General features: G+C 42.7%; 2 protein-coding genes across 2 annotated transcripts in view; one reads left to right on the forward strand and one right to left on the reverse strand.

The window, feature by feature from the left end:
* The first annotated feature begins 734 nt into the window (after nt 1-734).
* SIL1 (SIL1 nucleotide exchange factor) overlaps nt 735-26,666 on the forward strand; it is a 172,163-nt gene continuing 146,231 nt past the window's right edge. Inside the window, exon 1 of the mRNA XM_045576880.1 lies at nt 735-929. The gene's annotated coding sequence lies outside the window, so the exon portion shown is untranslated. The remainder of the gene's footprint in view (nt 930-26,666) is intronic.
* On the reverse strand, nt 24,627-25,152 carry LOC118711657 (ubiquitin-60S ribosomal protein L40-like). The gene has a single exon (XM_036424919.1). The coding sequence runs from the start codon at nt 25,112-25,114 to the stop codon at nt 24,728-24,730; it is 387 nt and encodes a 128-aa protein (XP_036280812.1). The 5' UTR covers nt 25,115-25,152; the 3' UTR covers nt 24,627-24,727.

A 26,666-nucleotide genomic window follows, 5' to 3' on the forward strand; every position in this document is an offset into this window, starting at 1 on the left:
GAATCATTCTCTGCACTCTGCAGGCCTGATGGAGCATCCCATTTTATTGGTCAAGGGAGGCACGGGGAAGGCCTCACAGAGTAGTATCATGAAAAGAGAACAGGGCTTTTGGAGGCAGTCAAACCTGGCTTGAATTTCTAGTTCTACCACTTCTGTCAGACCTTGTATAAATCATTTAACTGCTTTACACCTTTGCTTCCCTACCTATGAAAAGGGGATGACAATTATGATATTAGAAATGTACAGAAATAAGTATAATGTATATGCAAGCAGTTGGCACCTATAAAATAACAGTGCAGAGCAGATTAGAGGTGCAAGTAACTTTTATTTTTAAAATATTTGGTCGGTGTCTAAAATCCACACAGTACACAGATACATAAAGTAGGTGACTTGCAGGTGGCCTAATCTGCATGAATTTTCCAAAGGACTATTTATTGTTTGAATCTCTAGGCTTTATCCCAAACGAAGACACACCAGCTTGATTTATTTTTACTCCCCACACCCTCCTTTATGAGGATCCTTCCCCTAGAAAGAAATTAGGCTGTCGGGCAATCACAGAAGAAACTTCGAAGTTCCACTGGAAAACCAAGCCCAGGGGATTCTTTTCTAGTCCGCTCTCTTTCGGCGGAGGGATACAGGAGAAAAAAGTTCCAGCAAATTTGCGTAGGGAGACGCTAGGGGGGCGGAACTTAATAGAAAATCGGAAGCAGGCGGGGCTAATCATTCCAGTGCCGCCAGCTTCCGTGCGGGGACCGTCTGCTGCTCTGGAAGGCGGCAATTGGGTGAGGCGACGAGCCACGTAACCGCTGGGCGCTCACGGGTTCAGACTGTCGCCGTGGCGTCTGCGCATCCGAAGCTGGTTGCCGCTGCGGCCGCCTGGAATTGTGGGGGTTGTGTCTGCCCCTCGGCTGCCCGGCAGGAAGCCGAAGGTAGGGGCGGTGAGGGCCGGCTGGCCCCGCAGATGGGCGGGGGGCTCGGAGCGCTGCCCGGCCTCCCCCCGCCAATGGCCCCCGCGCCTTCCCAGCACTGTGCTGGGGCCCCCACACACCTTCCCTGGTGTCTTCGAAGCGGGACGTCCCAAGTGGGACCTGCGCTCCTCATTAATGTCCGCAGACCTGTTCTCTCAGCCCAACGGCCGCTTTCCCTACCTTCCCCACTCAGAATGCCTCTAGTAACCCTTCTTAAATGTCAGGAGCTAGGGCAGACTGGCTTTTTGGCTCCGCATCTGTTTTAGTCTCCCTCTCTGTTCTCGTCTCCTGGCCTCAATTTGTGCACCTGTCTCTAACCGCTCCAGTGTGGACACTGGTTCTCGGTCGAGACCGCTGTCATCACTTCACCATATGGAATTACACCGCCAGCCTCCCCCCCCCCCCCCCCCCCCCCCGTGGTATTTCTACTCCCGTTTTATGTTTCTCTTCATTCCGGTAGAGGAAGATATGCCTTTAAAGTAGGGGTTACAGACTTTGGTGTGTCTCAAATCACCTTGGAGATTGTGCCTATCCCTTGTCTCAATTTAGGTATTTTGCATAAAGTGGAGCTAGAACACCTGCAAAGCCCTCCCCAGGTGGTTCTGATTCAGGTGGTCCCGAAATCCTGGCTTTGAGATTCTTTGGTTCAGAAGATAGAATCCCGTTGATATATGAGCCCCTGTAATGTGGCTTCAGGTGGGAAAGAGGCTGGGGGGCGGGGGGTGGGGGCGGTTCCTTTGTACTGTAGAGCTGGAGGGCGGGTTGATACTTTTAAACATATATATATATTAAGGACGCATACAGTTTTTTAATAAATATTTTTCAGTGCCTGCCTTCAGTCAAGTCCAGCTGGCTTTCCGATCTCAATTAAACAAAACTACAAACTTCTTTGGGGTTTGGGGTATTCTATTAACCCAGACTAGGTGGGCAGTAGGAGACTGAATCTTCCATTGTCTGCTAACAGAAGAAACTGATGTGTTTATACACATTAATACTGTTTGTTTTGACAGTGCAAAAGATGTTTTATATCTGTGTCTTTTTAGTTCTCACCCCACTTTTTTTTTTTTTTTTAAATAAAAATATAGTCAGATTTGGGGATTGAATAGGATTTTGCTGGGATCTTTAGGGCATGAGGATATCAGGATTGATGTTTGTATAGCATGGATCAGGACTTGGTCTGTGATTTCAGTTGAGAACATGGCCTTTAGGTGTTACCACATCAGATTTATTTTAACCTTTCATCTGGTTGTATAATGAGTTTAATCTCCTAACACGTGTTGTTCTGATAAAATTGGCTACAGAAAAGATTGGCCTCATTTTACAGATGGTGGCAATAGGGATGATGAGATAACCCAGCAATGAAAAGTTGCCTTGTAGTCTGAATTCTGCTCCCCTACCGACACCCCACCCTCTTTCTGCTGTCTTTGAAGGCCAGCTATTACTTCTCTGTAGAGGCCAACTTTGAATTCTGATGTGTTTCATTGGCTCCAAGAAACTAAGTGAAACTGGAAAGTGACAGGATGGGCTTTAAAAAATAAACATGCCAGAATTTAATGCTTTGATAAGTGTTCTCCTGTAGAGTGGTATGTGAAGGTGTGGGTGGTGGAGGGTGGCATCACTTAATGTGATATGGTCATTGTCCAAAGCAGTTTTGAAAATTCACTTCTGAAGTTGTTTCCAGAGACATTAATAAGAGCATCATACTGCATTTAAAAAAAAATTGTTGTTACCTCAAATAGTCATGATTAAAAACTTTGTCACCTGATTTGTCTACAGATGACTTAATAGTTCCTTTGAAGTGGACATAACGCTTTTTTGGAGTGTGGTAAGCCTGAGTTGTGATTCTGAGTCTAATTCATCACTTATTAGCCATTCGACCTTGGACAAGTTATTTCACCTCTTAGGCTTGGTTTTCCACTGCATAAAAATGGGAATAATACTTTGAAGAGTGGTGGTGTGCCCTCCTAGGGGCACACCCACTTGAATCTACTTTTCAAGTGAATTTTCTTTCTCCTAAACTTTTAAAAAAATGGTTTTTATTGATTTCAGAGAGAGGAAGGGAGAGGGGGAGAGATAAATAGAGATAGAAACATCAGTAATGAAAGAGAATCATTGGCTGCCTCCTGCAAACCAGGAATGGAACTGTGACCTGTTTCATAGGCCAACACTTGACCACTCTTGGTGCACCCCTTTGTGGGCTCTGTGCACAGACTTTTTGTAGTTAACCCTTGATTGCTGTTGGTATCACCGGAAGGAATTGACTTGTAGGCCAATTGGTTGTGATGACCATCTGTGTCTACACTGGAAGATCTGTTGTACTGGAGACACCCTTATGGGGCCGGACTTGCTTCAGTGGGGCTTTGGTGCTCACTGAGTCTTCCCCTTGAGTGTGTCACTTATGGAAGTGAAAAGTTTTAATCTCGTATGGTCTTACTCTGACTACTGGATACACTGGCTCTTGGATCTCCAAGGAGGTGCAAGGTCAGCCACTGTCTGGGGCCACCCAGCAGGAGCTACAAAGACATCTGTAGATTCCTCCTCTTTGTATGGGGTTTGGAAGTGCCCAGACGAGGCACAGCTGTGAAGCAAGGCAGGCTGCTGCTGCCACCGGGCCTTGGACCTTCTTTTGGAAACTCTGGTGCTCTCTGACCCAACTGCAGTGTGACAGGTTTTAGGAGGAGAAAGGACAGGCCATTTATATGCAAAAGCACAGCTTGGGTGGGGTTGTAAATTGGGAGGAGCGGGGTCTCTGGGAATCACCAGGGCAGAGCAAAAAGCAATGGCTGCCAGTCAGCCCTGCACCAGATAGGTCCCCGTGTCTCTGTGTCCCGCACCCCTGTGCAGGAACAATGATTGCTGCGAGCACTTCTGAGAGAAAGCTGCCCTCACATTCTGGCCAGATGCCAGACAGTCCAGTTTCTCCTGGTATGTGTCTGGGTCCCCCAGAGTTTCACCCAGAACTGGAGTTCAGAGCAGTCAGGAGCTTGTATCTCCCTCCTGATGAAAAGAGCAGACATCTAGGTGCCAGCACATTCGCGCCTCCCCACCTTTTACCAGTCTCACTGCACTTTCTTTACTTCTCTAGTTGTGGAACTTCTACTCAGCCAGCTTTCTCAAGGTTCTGGGTGGTAATTGTTCTGCTTTCTTTAAAAAAATATATATATATTTTATTGATTTTTTTACAGAAAGGAAGAGATAGGGATAGAGAGCTAGAAACATTGATGAGAGAGAAAAACCGACCAACTGCCTCCTGCACACCCCCCACTGGGGATATGTCCCCAATCAAAGTACATGCCCTTAACTGGAATCGAACCTGGTACCCCCTAGTCTGCAGGCTGATGCTATATCCACTGAGCCAAACTGGTTTAGGTTGTTCTGCCTTTTAGTTGTAATTGTGATGTGGTTGCGAGAGGCAGCAAGTATAGGTGTTTGCCTATGCCACTATCTTGGTGCTCCCTTCTTTTTTTTTCTCTCTTTCCTAAACCCTTAAGAGTCTCCACAGAGACTTGCAACCAAAAGAGCAATGGGCATTGGCAGCTCATCCTGGGCTAAACCCCTGAACCTGGCCCCAAGGCTCCCTTTTCTCTGACGTCATTGAGCTAACAGTAGCCTCCCCTTGGCTTACTTCTTTCCGATAACATTTCTGGAGAGCCAAAGCAGCTCTGCCTAGGCTGCCTCCTGTTGCTTCTTCTATCTTAGGTCCTTTGTTATTTCAGTGTTCCCAGCTTTAATAAATGTACTCTCAGAAAACAAACACTTTGAAGAGTAGTTAAATGAAGTAATACACGTGAAAGCTTTTGGGAATAGGAATGTAATAACTATTTTCATCAAAGAATGAAGATTGGCTATTAATGAGAATATTAAAAAATGACAATCTGTAAAGGCAAGTTTTATCTTTTTCCAAATAGATGATGCCTTCCAATCCTCTTTTTACTGTTTGTGAATTCGTGCTCTTCTCATCTAGCCTCTTGTATGTATGTATTTTTTCTTATTTGCTATCCTTTCCTAACTGAAGCTATGCTGCAGAGGCTGTCTGCCAGTGTCTTGGAGTAAGCTGATTTTAGGAGAGCTGATCTGAACATTTTTACAGTGCAATCCCTGCGGATTTTTCTCTGGGGCCTCAGATGATACTTAGGTCATGGTCTGTAGCAAAGGGTTCTGTTTCCTGGATTTGGTGTTAATTTGGAGACCTGTCCTTGTGGAGGTAATCTTTTTCTTTCTTAGGGAGGATGAATACTTTATCTTCCTCTGAGTTGGTTTTAGTTTTCCATAGCATAGAGCTTCTTATTTTAATTATATGTGGCCTAAGGAAATATCTCTCCCTTTTCTTCATTTACTGGTAATATCACAAAGGGTTTTACTGCTGAATAGGGGAGAATACTAGTAGCCTGTTGCTGTTCAGGCTGGGCTTGAGGTAACCTCTGATTTCTAGCATCAACAACAATTAAGTTTGTCTTTGGGACAAAAACATCTAAAAGATTCAAGGTACTCAGGACACATGTGAAGAATCTCCCAGAATTTTCCTTGCTTGTTAAGGGTTTACACCTGGTATCCTCAATTGTGCAATTTTCTACCTTGGAGACAGAATTCAGTAGCAATAGATCTATGTTCAGTCCAATCTGATAGTTCTTTCAGGTTCCCTGAGGCAGCTCATTGACAAGGATAACGGTTGTGATGGCTGGTTATGTCTGCCCTCATTCATATTCATTCATTCTCTCCCTCTCTTGCTCTTTCTGCTTTTTGCTTTTATTAGCATCTGTTTTATGCTGAATTTATCCCTGGCCCATAAAAATTTTGTTTCTTCAGTTTCACCTGGCCCATAAAAATTTTGTTTCTTCAGTTTCACCTTTCTCTTCTGTGCAAATCCCTCTTCTGGATTAGGAACAATATGCTCTTTTTCAATAATTTCATTGTGTCAGGGAGAGCTCATTTATGGGTTTATCCATTCATGATCTCTGTAACTTCTGCACCCCATCTTGGGTGCTTTTGTTCACACAGATGTGGTCATTAAGCATCTAAATTTTTTTTTTTTAAATATATTTTATTGATTTTGTACAGAGAGGAAGGGAGAGAGATAGAGAGTTAGAAACATCGATGAGAGTCATCGATCAGCTGCCTCTTGCACACCCCCTACTGGGGATGTGCCCGCAACCAAGGTACATGCCCTTGACCGGAATCGAACCCGGGACCCTTCAGTCCCCAAGCCGGCGCTCTATCCATTGAGCCAAACCGGTCTCGGCTAAGCATCTAAATTTGAAGTTCAGTATTACTCTCTGCATTTTTAAGCATGTGCTGCAAAAATTTAGCACTCTTTTAAAAATTTTTTTTAATTAAATTATTATTTGTGTACATATACCATTGCCACCCCCCCCCCATACATGCCCTCCCTCCCCAGAGTTTTGTGTTTTAACACTCTTTTTGTACTGTTGACTCTGTGTCCTGCTCTACCATTTGACCTGGGCATACTTACCAACTCCACCATTGCAATGACAGAATGGTACACTTTGCTTCTGCAAAGTGACATCTTTCACATACTTGGTGCTTCTCAGATAGGATATACATATCCTTGATGGCTTTGCCCTCAATCTCTTAATAGTGCCCTTGACTTTGGTGTTTAAGGCTGCTTAGTAAGTTATAGGCTGCTATAACAGAATGCCATAGACTGGGTAGCTTAAATAACAAACATTTATTTCTCACACAGTTCTGGAGGCCTCTTGGTCAGGTTCTTGATGAGAACCCTTCTTTTAGTTCACAGTAGCTGGCTTCTTGCTGTATCCTTATGTGGCTCAGAGAGTAGAATGTGCCCTGGTTTGGCCAACTCTCTGTAAGGGCACTAATCCCCTCATGGGGGCTCCACCCACATGATCTAACTCTACTTCCAAAGGCTCATCTCCAAAAAAAAAAAAAAAAAAAAAAAGATCACATTGGGAATTAGGGTTTCAACATAAGTATTACATTTGGAGGGGGAGAGACACATTCAGTCCATAACAAGAAGGAAGTGGCATAGTCAGTGCATGAGAACCATTCCATGCCAATGCCTTGATGGAGGTTAGGGGCAGAGAGCTCTGAGTCGGGCTGGGCAAATGGCATATTTCAATCTTGGCCCAGGAATGCTGCTGAAGTACGGTAAATCCTTCATGATAACCATCATGTTTCTTGGGGTCGCCTCATTAGTGAAATGAAAATGCCTATATAGATTTCTCCTATGAGGAGGCTGAACAACCATTTTAGTTTTCCCAGGACTGAGGGATTTCCCACATGTGGGAGTTAAGTGCCCAAACCAGGAAAGTCAGGGGCAACCCAGTACAAGTTGGTTATCCTCCATATGGCTATTATGCAAATTAATGACAGTCTTTATGGCAACTGGGTCAACCCTTTGAACATAAAATGTTTCTTAACCTTTTTGTTTATTATTTTTTATTTTTTTATTTTTAAGAGAGAGTGTAAGGCAGGGATTGAGGGTGGGGGAAGAGGGAGGGAATATCATTACTATGAGAGAGATACATTGATTAGTTGCTTCCAGTATCTGCCCCAGCTGGGGCTGGGGATCAACCTGCAACCCAGTAATGGAACCAGCGACTCCTTACTTCCCAGGATGATTCTCTGTACTGAACAACACCGATCAGGGCATTTTTTTTAAAAAGTGCTTTAAGTTTTTATTGATTTCAGAGAAGAAGGGAGAGGGAGAGAGAGATAGAAACATCAGTGATGAGAGAGAATAATAGATCAGCTGCCTCTTATGCAGCTCCTACTAGGGTCCAGCCTGCAAGTTGGGATGTGCCCTGACTGGGAAAATGAAACTGTGACCATTTGGTTTATAGGTGTACCCTTAACCATTGAGAAACACTGGCTGAGTTTATTAATATTTTTAATAATTTGGAGCAGTTGCTTGCCCTTTTGTGAAGTTATTGATGCTATTGAGAGACTTGGAGAAGAAATGGAGTGTGGGTGGAGATATAGATGGGAGGAATGAATTTTACCTGGACTTCTCCAGAGAGTCTGGAATTAAGTTTATCTTTTGTTGTTTTTATTTTCTTTCAGATCTTGGAGTTTTGAGTCAGTCCATTTACCATCTGCTTCTCTGTTGCTTCCTAGGCCTTATTTTTTCACAGCTAAACCTCCTGGATTGGAGGTTGGAGCCTTTGGGAAGTATATGATATTTAGCTCATGTCACATGTCATATCCACAGAGAAGCTGAAAGGGGTATGTTTTTGAGGTTTGTTTGCTGGCTGTGGTTTCACAGAGAGAGAGAGTTCTTGATTATGCCTTTTAATGACCACTTGTCATCACAGATAGAGGGATATCACAGCAGTCACTGAACAGATCCATATCTAGTCACTACTCTCTGCATGTATTCTGCCACTTTGTCTTGTGAGGAGAGGAGTTCTAGAAACTGGAATAATCTGAGATGCATCCCAAAGGTCTGGTGAGGAAGACTAATGCCATTTTAAATGGAAATTTCTTTACTTTTGGCAATAGTTTCATGCCTTACATTTCTGTGAGGCTCCCAAGTTGGGTAGCAACCACCTGACCAAACTCTATTAGCAGGCTATAGTTCATTGGAAGTTACATAAGGTAGGACAGTTAATATCTATAAGATTGATTGTCATGCTTTGAATCCAGTGGGTAGTAGACATTAGAGGTTTAAGGGGCCAGCTCATAAGCAAGGTATTTAAGGCTGAATTTTGTGACCTTACTCATCTGATAGTCATGGGGAGTTGGGTTTGATTGTATTCATGAAACAAAATCTCCATCTGTGGGTGCAGCTCTTAAAGTCTAAAATAGTATATCTGAGCTGGAAGAAATCATCCTTGGGGTCTTTATATCAGTTTCATTGAAGAAATCAGGGCAGTGCCTGGTTCATTCGTAGTTCCTTGGGTGAGTGAAAAGTCAGGAGATAGTATTTCAGGTCTGTCATTGCTCAATGTTGTAGATTTGCATTTGGTTGATTCTTATTTTACTGCTATAAGCCCGGTGCATGAAATTTGTGCACAGGTAGAGACCCTAGACCTGGCTGGCGATCAGGACCAATTGGGGCCTTCTAGCTGCTGTCTGGGCCTTCCTTTGTTCAATGCCACCCCCTAGTGGTCAGCACATGTCATAGTGAGTGAACAAACTCCCTGTCCCCCGGTCGAACTCCCGAGGAGACACTTTGCATAATAGCCTTTTATATATATATATATATATATATATATATATATATATATATATATATATATATATATGACAAAACTGAGCCCCAGAGAAGTGAAATTGGTGGTATACTTTTTTAGGGCCATCATTGTATTAATGGCATAGCTGAAACTCAAGCCAAAGGGCTCACAGAGGGTGGCCATAGAATTTGTTAGGATTATTTAAAGCCTTGTAAAGATGCTAGGGACTATTGCAGTTAAAAATCTCCAGAGAAGGAGAAGGCCCCTCCACTGACTATCTTGTCCATTATACTTACAATCCTCATTGTTGAGAGTTTTAGCTGTCATGCTGATTTTTCTCCTATTCCTGTTGAATTTTTCCTCTTGTTCTCATCTCTGATGAAATAGATTTGAAGTTTCCCCATTTTTAGAAACAAAGAAATAGCTCTTAGGCCAGACTGCTGTGTGTTCTATAAAGAACAGGGCCAATGCATCAGTGGGCCTTTTCTAGTGACCCAAGCAAATCTTTAATATATCTCAAAGGAAAAGGAATGAATGGTAGGTCAGAGTGGTTTAAAACACTTTGGAGTCAGCTCACTTGGTTTCATATTCTGCTATCTACTTAATAGCTATCAGATAGAGAAGTTACCTATTTTTCTCTAAGCCTTAATTTCATGATCTGTAGAATGGGAAGACTAATGTTTACATTTGTAGCCAATTAAATGAGAAAATACATAAAGTGCTTTCTCTGGCTCAATTTAACTGCTCTGTATTATCATCAATAATGACAACAGCAGCAGTTGCCAATTTCTGATCCAAGACTTGGTTAGAGATAAGTTATGCTGACCAAGTAAGTTTTATTTTAATTATCACATCATTGGCTGTCTTCTTTGTTTGTTGGTTGATTATTCATATCAATAGTCATAGGTAGCTCATAGTGAATAACTAAAAGTTGTGAAAAAGGAACTCTGCAGCTTCTCTCCCGTCATTTTCCTATTCCACTCATTTCTCATCTTTCTGAGGGTCTCTTTAACTGCTGATTTAACCAGCACGTCCCGTTTTCTGGGCAGTGTCTAACATGGGATTTTAATGGAGCCAATAGCCTGCCAGGGGCCCTCTGACAATGTGTTCTTATCTCTTGCCTCTGCTCTTCAGAAGATATGAAGCAATTACTTCATTAAGGGAACTTTGACATCTGTCATGGCTTTCCTCTGATTTGTATGTCCATTTGTGGTCCTTGTGCAAGGTCTGGGAGGCACAGTTAAATACTCTAAACTGGGCTTTATCAAGTTGACTCTCTTTCCCTTTGGGATTTACAACTTGTTCAGTGTAGAATTGGGGGTGGAAGTGGGAAGAAGCCCCTATATCTACTACCTCCACATTATTGATCTCAAGCTGAATTAAAAAAACACACAAAAAACCTGCAAGCACCATAAAGATAGCCTGAATGAAACAAAGGAAAACCTCACTATTTTGGGGGAAGACTAGTCTGAATTGGTTTAAAAAAAGAAAGAGGAATTAAAAAGTATTTTCAAAGAAATGCCATTGTCTTAAATTTTTGCAACCAAATGAAGTATTTGGCTTACTTAGTCTTTCTCCTCTTTCCTGAAACTGCTCCTGAGTTATTACCAGAGCCCCCTCCTATCTCCTGTTTTAGCTTCCTCCAGGACCTTGTGTACCATTGCCTCTTGGGGGTCTTCCTAAATACTGTGCTGAAAGAGAACACTCATGCTTAGAAGCCTCAGTGGCACCTACTGGCTCTGAATAAATTCCAGTGTGTAGTAGTCCTGTGTATCCCTGTGCTACTACTTTAATTATATCCTCTACCATTACCCACACGTACACTTTGCTCCTGATAAACTGGTCCATGTGGTCCTCTAAGCATGCCTCTGCCAGTTCTTTTGCCCAGAGTAACCTCTCCTTAGTTTCCTACGTTAAGCTGCACAGTTGCCTTCTTCAGCAAGCTTCGCCAGGGACCACTTATTTGTATTCACATAGAAACTATTTGATTGTAGAATTCAGCAAACTTTGCCTTGGTTATTTTGTCTCTTATTATATGAGCTGCTCAAGGACATGAGCTATGCTTTATTTTGTGTGTGGAGCATAATGCTGAGCATAACACAGACACAATAAATGCTTGTTGAATGGATGAATATGTGAAAGCTTGAGATATGATAATAGCCCTGTTCAAATTCCAGTTTTTCCCAGAAACATTCTTTGATTCCCATCCAGAGAGGGAAGGTAGAGGGAGAGAGAGAGAGAAATCTCCTGATTTCACAGAAGAAGGGAGAAGGAGAGAGAGATAGAAACATCAATAATGAGAGAGTAATTGATCGGTTGCCTCCAGCACGCCTCACATTGGGGATCAAGCCTGCAACCTGGGTATGTGCCTTTGTCAGGAATCGAACTGTGACCAATTGGTTCATAGGTTGAGGCTCAACCATGGAGCCACGCCAGCTGGGTAAGCAGTTCTTAAGAGTAAGTCTTATTTTTCCAACTGAATTAGGAATTCCTGGAGGGCAGACACTGTCCCTCTTTCCTCTTTGTGTACCCAGCCCTCAGCACATTTCCTCGATCTGAGAGGGTGTTTAATAAATACTTGTGAACGCCGGAGTCCTGCTATTTGGTCAGCTATTGTTTCTACCAGTTGATCAGCTTCCTTTGTCATCACTGGCTAAGGGTCTCCAGCTCAGATGTTCCAGGCCAGGTAAGGAACAGTCAGTGTGGGGCATTAGGGAATGGTGGCCCTGTGTCAAACTGGAGTGCTCATGTTCTCTGTGGGGACAGCTGCTACTCAGCCTATCATTATCATGGGTAAGTGTGTCTCTAGGGCATCATCATCTCATGTTATAAGAAAAACCAGAAATCCAGATTTTTGTGAAACCCCTAGGGGCTACCAGAGCATGTCTGTGGTTGAGATTTAACTATAGGCTATTTGTGCCCTTTGGATAGAGGCTAGGATTTTACACATTTAAATTTCCTGTATAAAAAGAAAGGGAGGGGAGGGCATAACCTGAACACTTTTGAGGGAGTTGTGGTGAACACCTACCTTTGGTTGAGAGTATTTTTTGTGATTTTCTGTGGGTAGTGAATTAGTCTCTTCAGCTGAGCCTTGCAGAGCCCTTTATTTTCCCTTGTATTCTGACGCTAAAAATGGTGATTTTTGTTCTTTTTTTGCCCAGCTTCCAATGAGGGAGGTTTGACTATTGTTCCTGTTTTTATTTCTAAGGCCCTGGTGATATAGCATGAAGTCCCAGAGATCATTCCTGTTAATCACTTCTCTGAGAAGGCATGCTAAGTAAATAAAAGCAATCAAAATGGAACTACATTATACAAAATCATTGCCTAATTGTGGTCAGCCATGGGGCAAAGCAGTATACTACTCAATAGTTGTAAGGAAAATTGCACCTCCATGGTACCCTTTGCAGGCAATATCTTATCCTCTGGTTGTCTGGCTCTTTTCATAGGCCCTGGCAGTGCTTGCTTATTTGGCATTATCTTCTAGGTTTCAAAGTGTTGCCACCAGTGATATCCCCATTTGAGGCAGAAACTAGCTGATTGGAACTATCTCTGGAAGAATACATGAGAAACTGAGAAGAGAGGGTATCTTTGGTGAGGGACTCTGGATGGCTGGAGAATGGGGGAGGAAGGAGGCTGACTTTTCACTGTATACCTGTGTGCTTTTTCAAATTGGAACCATGTGCATATATTCTTATTTTTTAAATGTACCTGAGCAGACACAAGTCTGGTCTCTTCTTAAAAGTCACTGTTCTCACTTTATTCCTGAGTATGAGTTTCTCTGCAAACACCTACATCCAGTCACTGGAGATTATGTCTTCAAGGTGACAGTTTGCTTCTTGCTCTCCAGAAGTGTTTTAGGGTTTTTCACTTGGCAGTCTTTTGACTAATAATCAGGCCTAAAGTTCAATAATTTACTGTTTTCAAAGGCTTTCAGATACGTTGTTTAGTCTGGTCCTTACAACATCTGCTAGTATATTTCATGGAGGTAAAAAATTGAGGTTTGAAGAGTCTAAATGACTTAGGGTCATACAATACTAATTATGGTAGAGCAGTGACTAATCCAGGTAGTCTTATTTTTTCTAATCCTCCCATGAGGATATATTTATTGAATTTAGAGAGAGAGAGAGAGAGAGAGAGAGAGAGAGAGAGAGAGGAAGAGACAGAAAGAAACATCAATGAGTTGCCTCCAGTACACACCCTGACCAGGGATTGAACCTTCAATCTAGGTATGTGCCCTGACTGGGAATCAAACCTGCAACCTTTGTGAGGTACAGGGTGATGCTCTAACAAGCCAAGCCACCAGCTGGGGCCAGGTAGCCTTATTTCATATTCATGCCCCTTGCTTTTAGTTCTTGTGGCAATGAGGAGAATTTTTGGAATTCTCTTATAGACTTCCAGAGCTGTTTCATTTGGGGCAGAAGTGGAGATGTGCTGTTCCCTCTTTACTCTTTTGGTTCAAGCTTTTGCCTTTTTAGGACACACAAGTTATTTAGGCCTGTGTTCTCTGGAAAACAGCGTCAGTAGTAGGATTCTACATTTTCTAGATGGGGCTGCTTTGGGGCAGTACCTTTCAGGGAAGCTTGAATTGATAGCCTGGTTTCCTATTCCTTGCTGAGTATTATTGCTGCTATTAAGCAGAAGGCTTTGTTTCTAGGTTACTAATCTTTCTGGGAATGAAGTAAGGAGTAGAATTGGAAGGACTCATGTAGTCCTTGGATATAATTTAATGCTCCTGAGAGAGTAAACATTGGATTAATATCCTGACAACATATGGCTTGGCATGTAGGGCACTCCTGGGAGACCCTCCTTACCACACACAGCCTAGCCTGCCTTTGCCAGTGGCCCCTTCCCACAGGTCTTTCTAGCAGCTGTTGTGCACCTGGGTGAATCATCAGCTTCCCTAAGCTTCAGGGGGAAAAAAGTTAACTGATGAAAGTTCTCATACACACAGCAAAAATAAACAGATAACCCTGAGAGTCTTACTGAGAGAGACAGTATGTTTTAGTACTATTTTGCTTCTTCTGAGTTTATTGAGGGTATTTACTTCTTTTAGAAACATGGGCTGATTCTCACCACTGGTCTCCTAAGAATACAACATTGAATATTATCTTGCCTTTTCTACTCTGCTGCCCCTGACATCCTTGGGGTGGGAGGTCTCTGGAAGTTCTAGAGAGGCAGCGCACAACATGGAAGTCTCTGTTTGCTACTGAAGACCAAACAGAAATCCTTTTTATTTTTTCTATTCTTACTTAAGTCTGAATTAGATTACCTTCAAAGATAACTTTGTGTATTATGGTCACAACTCATGAGTAGGAGAGGCTCCTGGTTACCTCCTTTGCGATCTCTAAAGAGGCTTGTGGGCACATGTGCAGATCATGCTCAGGTTGGCTGTTCCAAAGAGAGTTGTCCCAGAGGTAGGTACCAGCTGATGGCTTAGTTAGGCTCTCACTGGTGACAGCTTTGTAGGTCTGGAAACTCAGCTAGTTCACCCAGGTTTAAGTTTTAGTGGGCTGTCTCAAGCACAGGAATTCATGAAACCATCAAGACATAGTTCCAGTTAACTAAGAAACACGACTGCCTAGTTGGTTTGTGTGGATAGGTAGGAGAATTATCTCCTCTACAGACAAATTTAGCTGGGAAGTTGGTTCACCCCTGGAAGAAAACAAGGTGAAGTATAGTGGAAAGCTGAAGCATTAGATATACCCAGATTTAAACCATGTACTAGCTGTTAGACTTAAGATGAATTACTTAACCTCTCTGTTCTTATTTCTTTATCTGTAACAACCCTATGTTCATAGCAGCACTATTTATAATAGCTAAGATCTGGAAACAGCCCAAGTGCCCATCAGTAGTAGATGAGTGGATAAAAAAGCTGTGGTACATTTACACAATGGAACTACTCAGCTGTGAAAAAAAAAAAAAAAAAAAAAAAAAGGAAATCTTACTTTCTTACCTTATGTGACAACATGGAAGGGACCTGGAGATTATTATGCTAAGTGAAATAAACCAGTCAGAGAAAGACAAATACCATATGGTCTCACTTATATGTGGAATCTAATGAACAAAATAAACTGACAAAATACAAACAGAGGCATGGATACATGGGACAGATTGACAGCTGTCAGGAAAGGGTTGGGGAGCTGGATAAAATAAGGTGAATGGATTAAGCAAAAACAAACAGACAAAAAACAAAACAATCCTAGCTGGCTTGGCTCAGTGGATAGAGAATCAGCTTGTGTACTGAAGAGTCCCAGGTTCGATTCCAGCCAAGGGCACATGCCTGGATTGCTGGCTGGATCCCCAGTAGGTGGTGTGCAGGAGGCAGCCAATCAGTGATTCTCTTTCATCATTGATGTTTCTATCTTTCCTCCCTTTCTCTCTGAAATCAATAAAGAAATATACAACAACAACAAAACCCCCACAACAACACATAGACACAAACAACACTGATGTTAGCCAAAGGTAAAGTGGGTGGGAAATGGGTGGAGGTGGGCAAAGGGGTGGTGGGAATGGGCACAGAAAGAGACTTTGCTTGGGGCTATGAGTGCATAATTAAGTGTGCAAATGATGCTTTGTTAAGTTGTACACTTGAAACCTGTATGGTTTTGTGAACCAATGTCACCCCAATAAGTTCAATAATAAAAAAGAAAAAAACACCAAAAAACCCCCCAGAAGCAACCCTGACAAAACATGCTTCTCAGTCTGTTAGGGTATGAGGAATATATAGGATGTCCCTTAAATGTATACACACACTTTCAATAATTATAAAGGCAGTGTTTATTAAAATATATTTCATTTTCAAATTTGAGCTATCAGCTGTTAAAGTGTGTATTCATTATTTGGGGATACCCTACATTTGAGAGAGAATAATTTAAAAATCCTCACTGGGGGTATTTTTTTCCATGATTTTAGAGAGAATGGAAGGGTGAGGGAAAGGGAATAGAAGAGAGAGTGACATCAGTGTGAGAGAGCCATATCAATTGGTTGCCTCCCCAATGCATGCCCCAACTGGGGCAGGGAATCTGCAACCCGGGTACTTACCCTTGATCAGAATCGAACCCACGACCCTTCAGTTTGTGAGTGATGGTCGAATCACTGATTCATGCTGCCAGGATGAGAGAGAATACTTTTTATTGTCTAGTTTCCCTTTTATATATTCTTTGAAGACCACAGCCCTTCTTCTATCTTAGGTTACAATAGGAAAAAGTAGTTTCTAGCTCTCATCAATCCTTTTCAACCTAAGGAGCCTTTCTGGATACCATTCAATCTATAATTTTTTGTTGAGCACCCATTATGTGTCAGGTACTGCTCGGCCATGGGATTATAATGGTGAGTGAGACAGATATGGTCCCTATCTTCAGTGACACCTCTCCAAATCACCTCCTTAGATGGGTTACTTCTGTGGATAACTGGTCTTGTTCATTCTTTGTTGCTTATAGTAATTTCCTTCTGAGAGGTCAGTCTTCTCCCTAGACCAGGGGACAGTGCCCATTTGTGCTGCCTGGGCCTTGCCTGCTGGCTTGTCTGCTACCAAGAGATGTGCTGAGATTGAAGGAGAAAGCCCCATGGGTTCCTATTGCCTCGGACACTCATGTCCCAAGAGCCTGTGCTTGGCACTCTTGAATGTTTCTTTTCTCCTTACACACAGATTATAGTGTTTACTGGTAATTTAAATTCAAATAACCTTCCACCCTCTCTCTACCTGAAAAAAAGAAAGAAAGAAAGCCCTGTGTATTACAGGGTAGAGAACAAAGTAGGCCAGGTCCCGTCTCCTGGTGGGGTTTGTTTTAGTGTGTGTGTGTGTGTGTGTGTGTGTGTGTGTGTATTTTGTTTACCTTTTTTGGTGAGAGAGCCCTAATTAGTTGGCTCAGGGGATAGAATATCAGCCTGCAGACTGAAGGGTCCTAGGTTTGATTCCGGTCAAGGGCATGTACCTTGTTTGTAGGCACATCCCCAGTAGGGAGAGTGCAGGAGGCAGCTGATCAATGTTTCTCTCTTATCGATGTTTCTAACTCTACATCTCTCTCCCTTCCTCTCTGTAAAAAAGTCAATAAAATATATTTTTAAAAAAAAAGGTGTGAGAGAGATACATTAATTGGTATCCCAACCAGGGCTGGGATTGAACCTGCAACCCAGGTATGTGCCCTTGCCTGGGAATCAAACCCATGACCTTTTGTTGTGGGGGGTTGATGCTCTAACCCCTGAGCAATTGACCAGGGCTCGTGTGTATATGTGTGTGTGTGTGTGTGTGTGTGTGTGTGTGTGTGTTTATAGCCTAGCTAAGGGTTGCCTTTACTTTAATAAGTCTAATGTGTGATTCAAGTATATTGATATTCTGCAGTAATAGAATTTCAAATCTTTTTCTACCTTGTTTTCATATTAGTATGACAGGTAGATTCCGGGCTTTGGCTGACAGGAAGTGGAACTTGTTTCTCCACTTTGGACTCTGGACTGTATCATGGCTCCTAGTGGGCCCTGGATAAAGAAGGCCCAGCTGCTAGATTGATGGATCCTCAGTTTCAAAATAGAGGCCTGAAGACTGCCCTACCCTCCCTCCTTCTCCTTTTCCTCTTGACAATTTTACCAGCAATTGCCAAGAAGTGTGTGGGGGAAACAGGTAGAATGGCTCTCTGGGAACCATTTATTTGAGAACTCCCAGTGGATAAATGCGTTTCCTCCTCCTCTTGCTGTGGTGTGTAGCATTATGATTTGGTAACGCTTGTCCCTTTGCAGTAGTGAGGCTTGTATATGATTTCTCCAGCTCTGTTGGAGTTTTCAGCAATAAATTGCTTGCTTTGCTGAAACCGGTTTGGTTCAGTGGATAGAGCGTCGGCCTGCGGACTGAAGGGTCTCAGATTCGACTCCAGTCAAGGGCATGTACATTGGTTGTGGGCACATTCCCAGTGGAGGGTGTGCAAGAGGCAGCTGATCGATGCTTCTCTCCCATCGATGTTTCTAACTCTCTATCCCTCTCTTTTCCTCTCTGTAAACAATCAATAAAATGTATTAAAATAAATAAATAAATAAATTGCTTGCTTTTTGGTGTTTTCCCCAAATTCTATTATTTTCCCAGGAGTGGGGAGTGTGTCAACAATTAGGGACCTAGTTGACCCTCTGTTTCTGGCTCTGTAACTACTGAAAGCATGGTATCTGAGTCAAAATAAGCATGTTTCCCACTGTTGCTGAGACTGGGCACTTGCTTTCTCCCTCTGTTGCCCACCTCCCAGCTTCCTATTAACTTCTCCTCAGTAAGAACAGACAGTGTCACCTCCAATGACATGTGGCTTTGGAATCTGATGTCGTGGTACTAGTTTAGTGATTTGGGCAGGGTTTGGGAGCCCATTTTGTGCATGTGCTGCTAGATGAGGAAATGGGGGCTTTTTTTTCTTTTTGTCTTTGGTACCATATTTCTTTCCCTTGCCTGTTTAGCCTCTGTGAGCCCTGTTGCCAAGGGAAGTGGAGAATTCTTTACCATGGTTAACTCATTATTCTATGAAGTTATAAAATTGCAGTTCAGAGCAAGATGTCAGAATCTCAAAGTTTCTATGGAACAAGTGACCTTTTGGTGACATTTTTTCAACATCTTTGGGGCCCATTTGAAGAGGGGTAAAGTAATAATTAGAACTTAAACAAAGAAAACTAATTGGAGCCAGAATATTTTATAAGATGCCTCCTGCACCCCCCTGCACATTCCCATGAGCCTGAGCTCATAGCAAATCAGAGACATCATAAATAAGAGTTTGAGCTTTGTTCTCTTCTTACTTATTCCTTTCCTTTTTGCATTATTATTTTTGGATTTTCTTCCCAAGATTGGGTATTCTCCTTTATTTCCCTGGTAGTGGAATGAGTATCTTAGTGATAGCCTGCTGAGATTTAGGCAGCTAGAGTGAGCAGAGGTGGGCTGCCTTTAGGAACTGCTAAATGCAGGGGTTTTGGTCAAAACCGGTTTGGCTCAATGGATAGAGCGTCAGCTTGGGGACTGAAGGGACCCGAGTCCGATTCCGGTCAAGGGCATGTAGCTTGGTTGCAGGCATATCCCCAGTAGGGGGTGTGCAAGAGGCAGCTGATCGATGACTCTCTCTCATCGATGTTTCTAGCTATCTATCTCTCTCCCTTCCTCTCTGTACAAAATCAATAAAAAATATATTAAAAAAAAATTGCAGGGGTTTTGGTTCATCTGGGGAAGGGATAAATTTGCTTTCTAAATCCATTTGCATTCCCCCAAGGATTATTTGGGACTGACTGTATATTCCAGATGATTCTCTCTGAGAAATGAAAAATTTTTGGATGAAAGGAAAGAGCATTTTTGCCAGTCTTTCTGAGTAGTCAGAGGCTCACGTCAAAGATATGTGGATTTGTCTTCTTCTTTTTTGTTGTTAATCCTCACCCAAGGATATTTCTTCTATTGATTTTTAGAGAGTGGAAGGAGGAAGGGGGAGAGAGAGAGAGAGAGATGAGAGAGAAACATTGATGTGAGAGAGACACATCAATTGATTGCCTCCTGCACATGCCCCAACTGGGATATTTTAATTGATTTTTAAAGAGAAGGAGAGGGAGAGAAATTATTTGTCTTTTTAAGGTCATCTTTAGGTAGCAGTAATAAGGCCCACAAGCCCTATGGGAGGCCATCGTTTTTCTTTTTAGTATGTTTTTACTGATTTTTTATTTTTATTTTTAGAGAGGGCGGGGGGAAGGGAGAGAAGAGAGAAAAAAAAAATCAATGTGAGAGTGACATGGATAGGCTGCCTCCTGCATCCCCCTAGCCTGCATCCCCCCCTAGCCTGCAACCGGGCATGTATCCTGACCAGGAATATATAGGTAACTTTGGAAATTGACTTTCACTAATATATGTTTGTTTCCTTATCTGTAAAATAAAAATAGTAACTGTTCTTCTGCACCTGTTTCTATGAAGCTTAAGTGACACCTTGTATGCCAAATACTTATCACAATGCCAAGTGTATAGTTGTGCCTAGTACTTAGTATTATTATTATATACATATATATTATACATTATTATTGTTTAGCCATCTTTTGTCAAAGGGAAAGGAATAGTTCCTTAAGAATTTATTTGATTTGAGACAGTTTCTTCCTCACCCTTACCCACCATGGCCCCCACAGCCCTAGAGTCTTTGGTTATTATTCCCCACAGTCAGCAGATTGTACCCAAGATCACCTTCTTACCCAAGCCTTCATTTTCCAGCATGAGTTGTTTTTTGGGAAGAGGCTTTACCCTTCATATCTGAATCTTTGTATCCCTAAAATTTTATATATTGAAGTCCTGACCCTTAGTATGGCAGTATTTAGAGTAAGGACGTAATTAAGGTTAAATGAGGTCTCAAGGGCAGGACCCTGATTGGATAGGATTAATGTCCTTATGAGAGGAAATACCAGTGAGCCCTCTCTCTGCATACACTCATTGAAGAAAAGCCATGTGAGTACATAGGGAGAAGGTGGCTATGAACAAGCCAGGAAGAACACTCTTACTAGAAACCAAAGGAGTCAGAACCTTGATCCTGAACTTCTCCAAAGCTGAGAAAATCAGTGTCTGTTGTTTAAGCCACCAAGTGTCTGGTATTTTGTTATGGGAGCCTTAGCAGACTGATATAGGGAGTATCACCTGGCTTATACCCACTTGTGCCCCGATACTTAAGGAGAAGCTTGGAATCTGGAAGTATTCTCATTACTGTTTAAGGCAGTTTACTGTGTTGCTGCTTTCCCATGGATAATTGTAACTCCATGATGAAGCGTGGAAGAATATTATTTTTACTCTGGTATTTAGTGTCTGATAGCTATTAGCCAAAAGGTACATGCCCCCAGTGAGGTACTGGAAATACATTTTGTCTGTTCTATTGCCTGCTATTTCAGGAAAACATCCCTGAAGCATTTTAATCTTGTTTTTCATAGTTGTCTTCAAGTGAGGAATTGTTCTGATTTGCAACTTTGGGGGATAATTACTATGTTCATTAATTTCTGTTCTTATCTTTTCTTCCATTTATTACTGGCTTCTTGAGAAAGTTTTTCCCTAAATCTACACTAACTGAGACAGGTCACTTGATTAAAGCGTATTTTACAACACTGGTTTTTCTGGCTCCCTTGGCACACTGATGGGAGGGCTGTGTCAGCATCTTCATAGCTGGGGTGATAGTCTCTGATCTGGGCTTAGATGAATAAGAGGCTTTTGTGGGGGCAGGGCTCTGACCTCAGGCTGCCCTGCAGAATTCCGGCCCCCCATCTCCCGAGTATTCCTCGGCAAGGTGCAGAAGAAGCTCACCTGGTGTTCTTATCAGAGATTGAGTCATAGATATGAATCAAGCATGTGTTATGTATAGGACATTGTTCATGGCACTGTGACAGATATGGTTTTTGGCTTATAGGGCTGCTCAATACATACCAGTACTGATTAAGTGAATGTGTGGCTTGATAGAGTGGCATGAGTATTCAGAGAGATTGAAGGGGTAAACCAGGGAGACAGTGACTGGGGGCTAGTGGGTGAAGGGTGATGCAACCTCTATGGAAATGTAACAGAATTAGGAGCTACTTCTTTTTTAAAAAATTTAAAATATATTTTATTGATTTTTTTACAGAGAGGAAGGGAGAGGGACAGAGAGTTGGAAACATTGATGAGAGAAAAACATCGATCAGCTACCTCCTGCACACCCCTTACTAGGGATGTGCCTGCAACCAAGATACATGCCCTTGACCGGAATCGAATCTGGGACCTTTCAGTCCGCAGGCCGAAGCTCTAGCCACTGAGCCAAACCAGTTTTGGCAGGAGCTTCTTCATATATATATATATATATATATTTGATTTTTTACAGAGAGGAAGAGAGAGGGATAGAGAGTTAGAAACATCGATGAGAGAGAATCATTGATCAGCTGCCTCTTACACACCCCCTACTGAGGATGTGCCCGCAACCAAGGTATATGCCCTTGACCAGAATCGAACCCGGGACCCTTCAGTCTGCAGGCCGACGCTCTATCCATTGAGCCAAACCGGTTTCGGCAGGAGCTTCTTCTTGAGGGCCATGATGGCCTAGCTCTTGGAATTACAAGAGGAAGTAGTAGAGGAGGAAGGCTGTGTTGAGAATGGTTAATTTTTTGTTGTTGTTGATATTTTGACCTTGAGAGTCACCTCGTCTTTTTATTGTTATGTATGTTCTATGTAAGTGCACATGTTTCATAAAATGTGATCACTAAAGACAATTGAGAGGAAAAAAATGGAAAAACAGTAGTTTAGACAAGTTGGCCAAGGATAGGGCAGAGGCAAGGATGTATGTGAGTGAGATGCCTGGGAAAAGAACTCTTTGAAGAAGGTGAGAAAGCAAAACTCAGAAAAAGGATTTGAATTAATGTGGAACTGAATGGGAGCCCAGCTTAGAGAAGTCTGATCTGGGCTAGATATCCAGGGAAATAGCACTGGAGGGGTTTTTGTCTGTAAGAATGAGGGGGGATAGACAGCATTTAGCTTGGGATACTGGGGGAAAAGGGACATTGAGAAGAATGGTGTAATTTTCTCACTGCCCATACTCCATGTGTCTCTCGAATATGACGTGTCATGTAATGTGACAATGATTTGTTTATATGCTTTTTCTTCTCCTAAAAAATAGGAAAGGGGGCTTGATCATCTCTGTATCTCATTATTTAATACTTGTTACTTAATAGTGTTCATCACATAGCAAGTGCTGCACAGATGACTGATGATGAACATGCTTGAAGTTAAGGCCTCAGTGAGCTATCCATTACAGAATGAAGTATGAGGGATAGAGATAGGGGTGGGGTAGAGGGGAGATGAGCACATAATTGGCTTTTGGGATGACTCAGGATAGAACTGAGAAGTGAGCCTGACATAGAATCTAAGTCATTTTTCAAGAATTTACTAGCCCAGCTGGTGTGGCTCAGTGGTTGAGCATCGACCTATGAACCAGGAGGTCATGGTTTGATTCCTGGTCAGGGCATATGCCCGAGGTGTGAGCTCAAATCCCAGTGTGGGCATCCAGGAGGCAAGTGATCAGTGATTCTCATCATTGATGTTTCTGTCTATCTCTCCCTCTATCTTCCTCTCTGAATCAATAAAAAAATATTAAAAGACACACACACACGAAGTTACTAAACATTGCTTTTGTGTCAAGCATTGAGTTAGCTGGGCAGAATGGATGTGGTTCCTGTCTTTAGGATGCTTAACGCCTAGGAGGGGAGAAGGACAACTATATAAGAAAATGTAACAAGTGCTATAATCAGAGAAGTACAAGTGCTGTGGCAGTACCTAATTTGGACTAGAGGAAGTGTCTTATGGGATAAGTAGGAATTTGCCGATAAAAAGGAGAGGAAGCAGTTCTGAGCAGAGGGTCTATCATGTGCAAAGGCCTGAAGATGGGAGATCAGCTGTCTTAGGGCATTGGAAAAAAAGTTCCTTAGAGCCATTTGTACACAGGGAGAGGAAAGAGATAAAGCTGAAGATGCTGATCTGGGTTGGATGGTGGAGGGCCTGGTTATGGAATTTGTCCTTTATCCTGAATGCCTTGGAAAATCATTGAATGTTTTCAAGTAGGGGCTGGTAGGAGCAAATCATGCTCTGGCTACAGAATAACCCCTCTAACATTTAATCAAGGTGAATACTTGTAATTTGCTGATCTTTTATCCCAAGATTCTTTGATACTGTAGCAGTCTGCCCATTTGCTGAACCACCGTCTGAGTGCAGGAGCCTGAAGTGTGGGTGGAGGGATGAGGCCTGCTGCAGGCCTGAGTCCCTGGTGTTTGATCTCAGACTGTGCCCAAGGCTGTGCTGCTTATGGTCTTCAGGACTGTAGCTCTCACTTCAGCCCTTTCACAGCAGCTTAAAATTCCTCAGCCACCGTACATTACTCTGCTCTGCGTTCTCCAACAAATTGAAAAATTTTATGACAATGTCAAATCAATGGAAAAAGTTTTGAAAAGTAGGATTGAGAAATAAAGACTTCTTTGCCTTTTCTCTCAGCAAGGGAATTTGAAAAATATAGAAATCCTAAGTAATATGTTAAATATCCTTGGGGTTTCATTTCCTTTCCTTTTGAAAGTGTTTTACATTAACCAAAATCCAACAGAGATGCTTGTGGGAAGATAATTCCTTTTGACTGGAGCTTAAGCTCTACATTGTGAGCTTTTTAATTTTCTTTCGTCGGTAGTGGGTTGGGGACCCAACTGTGCAGTCACCAGAGCTCATCACAATCCTGTTGCTGGACGAATTATCCCTCTGAATCTGTATGTTTTCTCCTTCACCTACCTAATGAAAGCCAAATTAAATAAATTTTAAATCAAGGAGATGAATGATGAATTTTTTCTTAGAATAGAAACTAAATAAGGTCCCAAAGTACTAGATATAATAAAAAGTGAAGTTTTTATTTGCATATGTGCTATTAGGCATGGCTTTAATGTTAGGAAACAGGAGATTCTTTTAATGTAGTTTTTGGAAATAGGCCACCCCCAGAGAGATGAACAAGAGTGCTTTTTTTTCTCTGCCCCTCTTCTCTTTTTTTTTTTTTCAACAAAAGAGAAACTTTATTGAGGCCCTAGCATCACAGGGTTCAGATAGAAGGCTGCCCTGTGGTCCCAAGGAGTTGGGGAGGGGCCTTATTTAACCTTCTTCTTGGGGCGCAGGTTGTTGGTGTGGCCACACTTCTTCTTGCGGCAGTTGACAGCACGGGGGTGCAGGCGGGCATAGCACTTGCGGCAGATCATCTTGTCGCAGTTGTACTTTTGCGCGAGCTGGCGGAGGGAGGGTTCAATGATGCCACCCCTCAGACGAAGCACCAAGTGCAGGGTGGACTCTTTCTGAATGTTGTAGTTTGAGAGAGTGCGCCCATCCTCTAGTTGTTTGCCCGCAAAAATCAGACACTGCTGGTCAGGTGGGATGCCCTCCTTGTCTTGGATTTTAGCTTTGACATTCTCAATGGTGTCACTGGGCTCAACCTCAAGGGTGATGGTCTTGCCAGTCAGGGTCTTCACAAAGATCTGCATTTCTGCGTCTGCTGGGGAGGCTGCTCCGCCGCCTCGTTGACCCCCTCTTCTCTTTTGTAGTTTGTGTATGCCCTCGTGTTTTCAGTACCTTGTACAGATACATAGTACATGTAGGTGCTTGGAGACATTTGAATAAATGAAAGGATAGGTTTGAGCAGGTCCTTCTTTCTCTCCTGTTGCTCCTTCCCTCCAGCTCCTCAGCCTGCCATTTGTTCACTTCTTCATCTATGTATTCATTCATTTAACATACATTTATTCCTTCTGGGCTAGTTTGTGGGCCAATGATAAGGAATGGGATTAAGGGAAGTTTCCATTGAGTTGAGGCTGAAAGGCATGGCCAGATTTCCCCTTCTTTCATATCTATTTTGTCCTTTGAAATTTATTTCTAAGCTACTATCAGCACTAACATCATCCTCTTGAAAATTGCCTTTTTTACAGCTGCTTTGGTGGAAGGAAATAACTTCCCTTATGATGAGGGAAAGTTACAGAGGAGGCATTAAGACTCTTCCACTTAGTGGATACCCCATAGTATGTTTTCATGGGGTGGGGTTTTGGGGATCCAAGCTTGCCTCACCTGGGATTTCATTCTCATAATCATATGTCTGGCTCTGGGCTCCCAAGGCATTGGACTTTCCAGAGGACTCATGCAAGGCACCATACCCTTCCTGCAGCCCACATTGCAGTTGCTACAGTGATGGAATGGGCTCCTTGAGTGCAGAAAGTGGCTTTTTTTTTTAAGAGTATTTCAGAGGGGCTTATAAGGCTGGATTTTGGGTATTCCAGAAATCCTGAGCTGAACAAATAAGAGATTCATTAAAGTTGTGTCCCTTCTGTTTCCCCATTGTTCTACTCGGCCTGGGTCTTGCTTCATTGAAAACCTGCTTGGGTTGCCTTCACCTGAGAGGTGGGGGGGGTGGTGGGGGTGGTGGCTCATAGCAATTTGGGCAGGTGCGTAGAAAAGGAGATAGTATATAAAATTGACAATAGTTGATGATGGATGGGCAGAGGGTGGAAAGGAAGTGGGGAGAAAGGAGGGAGGTATTGAGAACTCCTGGATTTCTGGCTTGTGCAGTAGAGCTAGGCAATGCTAGAGGATCAGGAGTGTGGGGAGAAGAACTTGAACTTAACTTTGAACTTATTGAATGTGACACATACCAGAGAACAGGTGTATCCTTTAGGGAGAGGTGGCACAAAAGACTGTGTCTAGAATCTTAGGCTGTTTTCCTGTTCAATTTAACTTCTGGGGTTTTAGGCCAATGTGAGGGGGTAATACCATCTTACTCCAGCTTCTAGTGGTTCTTTTTATTAATAGATGCTGGGAATTTGCAAGAGCCAACACTGAACTGTAAGGCTCATAAGCAGAGTTCACAAACAATTGTGACCCTCAGCACTCAGCTTGGGTGGGGTTGTATATTGGGTGGGATGGGGGTTTCAGGGAATCACCAGGGTGGAGCAAACAGCAATTGCTGCCCATCAGCCCTGCCCCGAAGAGGTCCCCGGGTCTCTGTGTCCCGTAGCACCATGCAGGAACAGTGATTGTTATAAGCACCTC

The sequence above is a fragment of the Pipistrellus kuhlii genome, unplaced genomic scaffold (assembly GCF_014108245.1).
Source record: "Pipistrellus kuhlii isolate mPipKuh1 unplaced genomic scaffold, mPipKuh1.p scaffold_m20_p_8, whole genome shotgun sequence".
Classification (NCBI taxonomy): Eukaryota; Metazoa; Chordata; class Mammalia; order Chiroptera; family Vespertilionidae; genus Pipistrellus; species Pipistrellus kuhlii.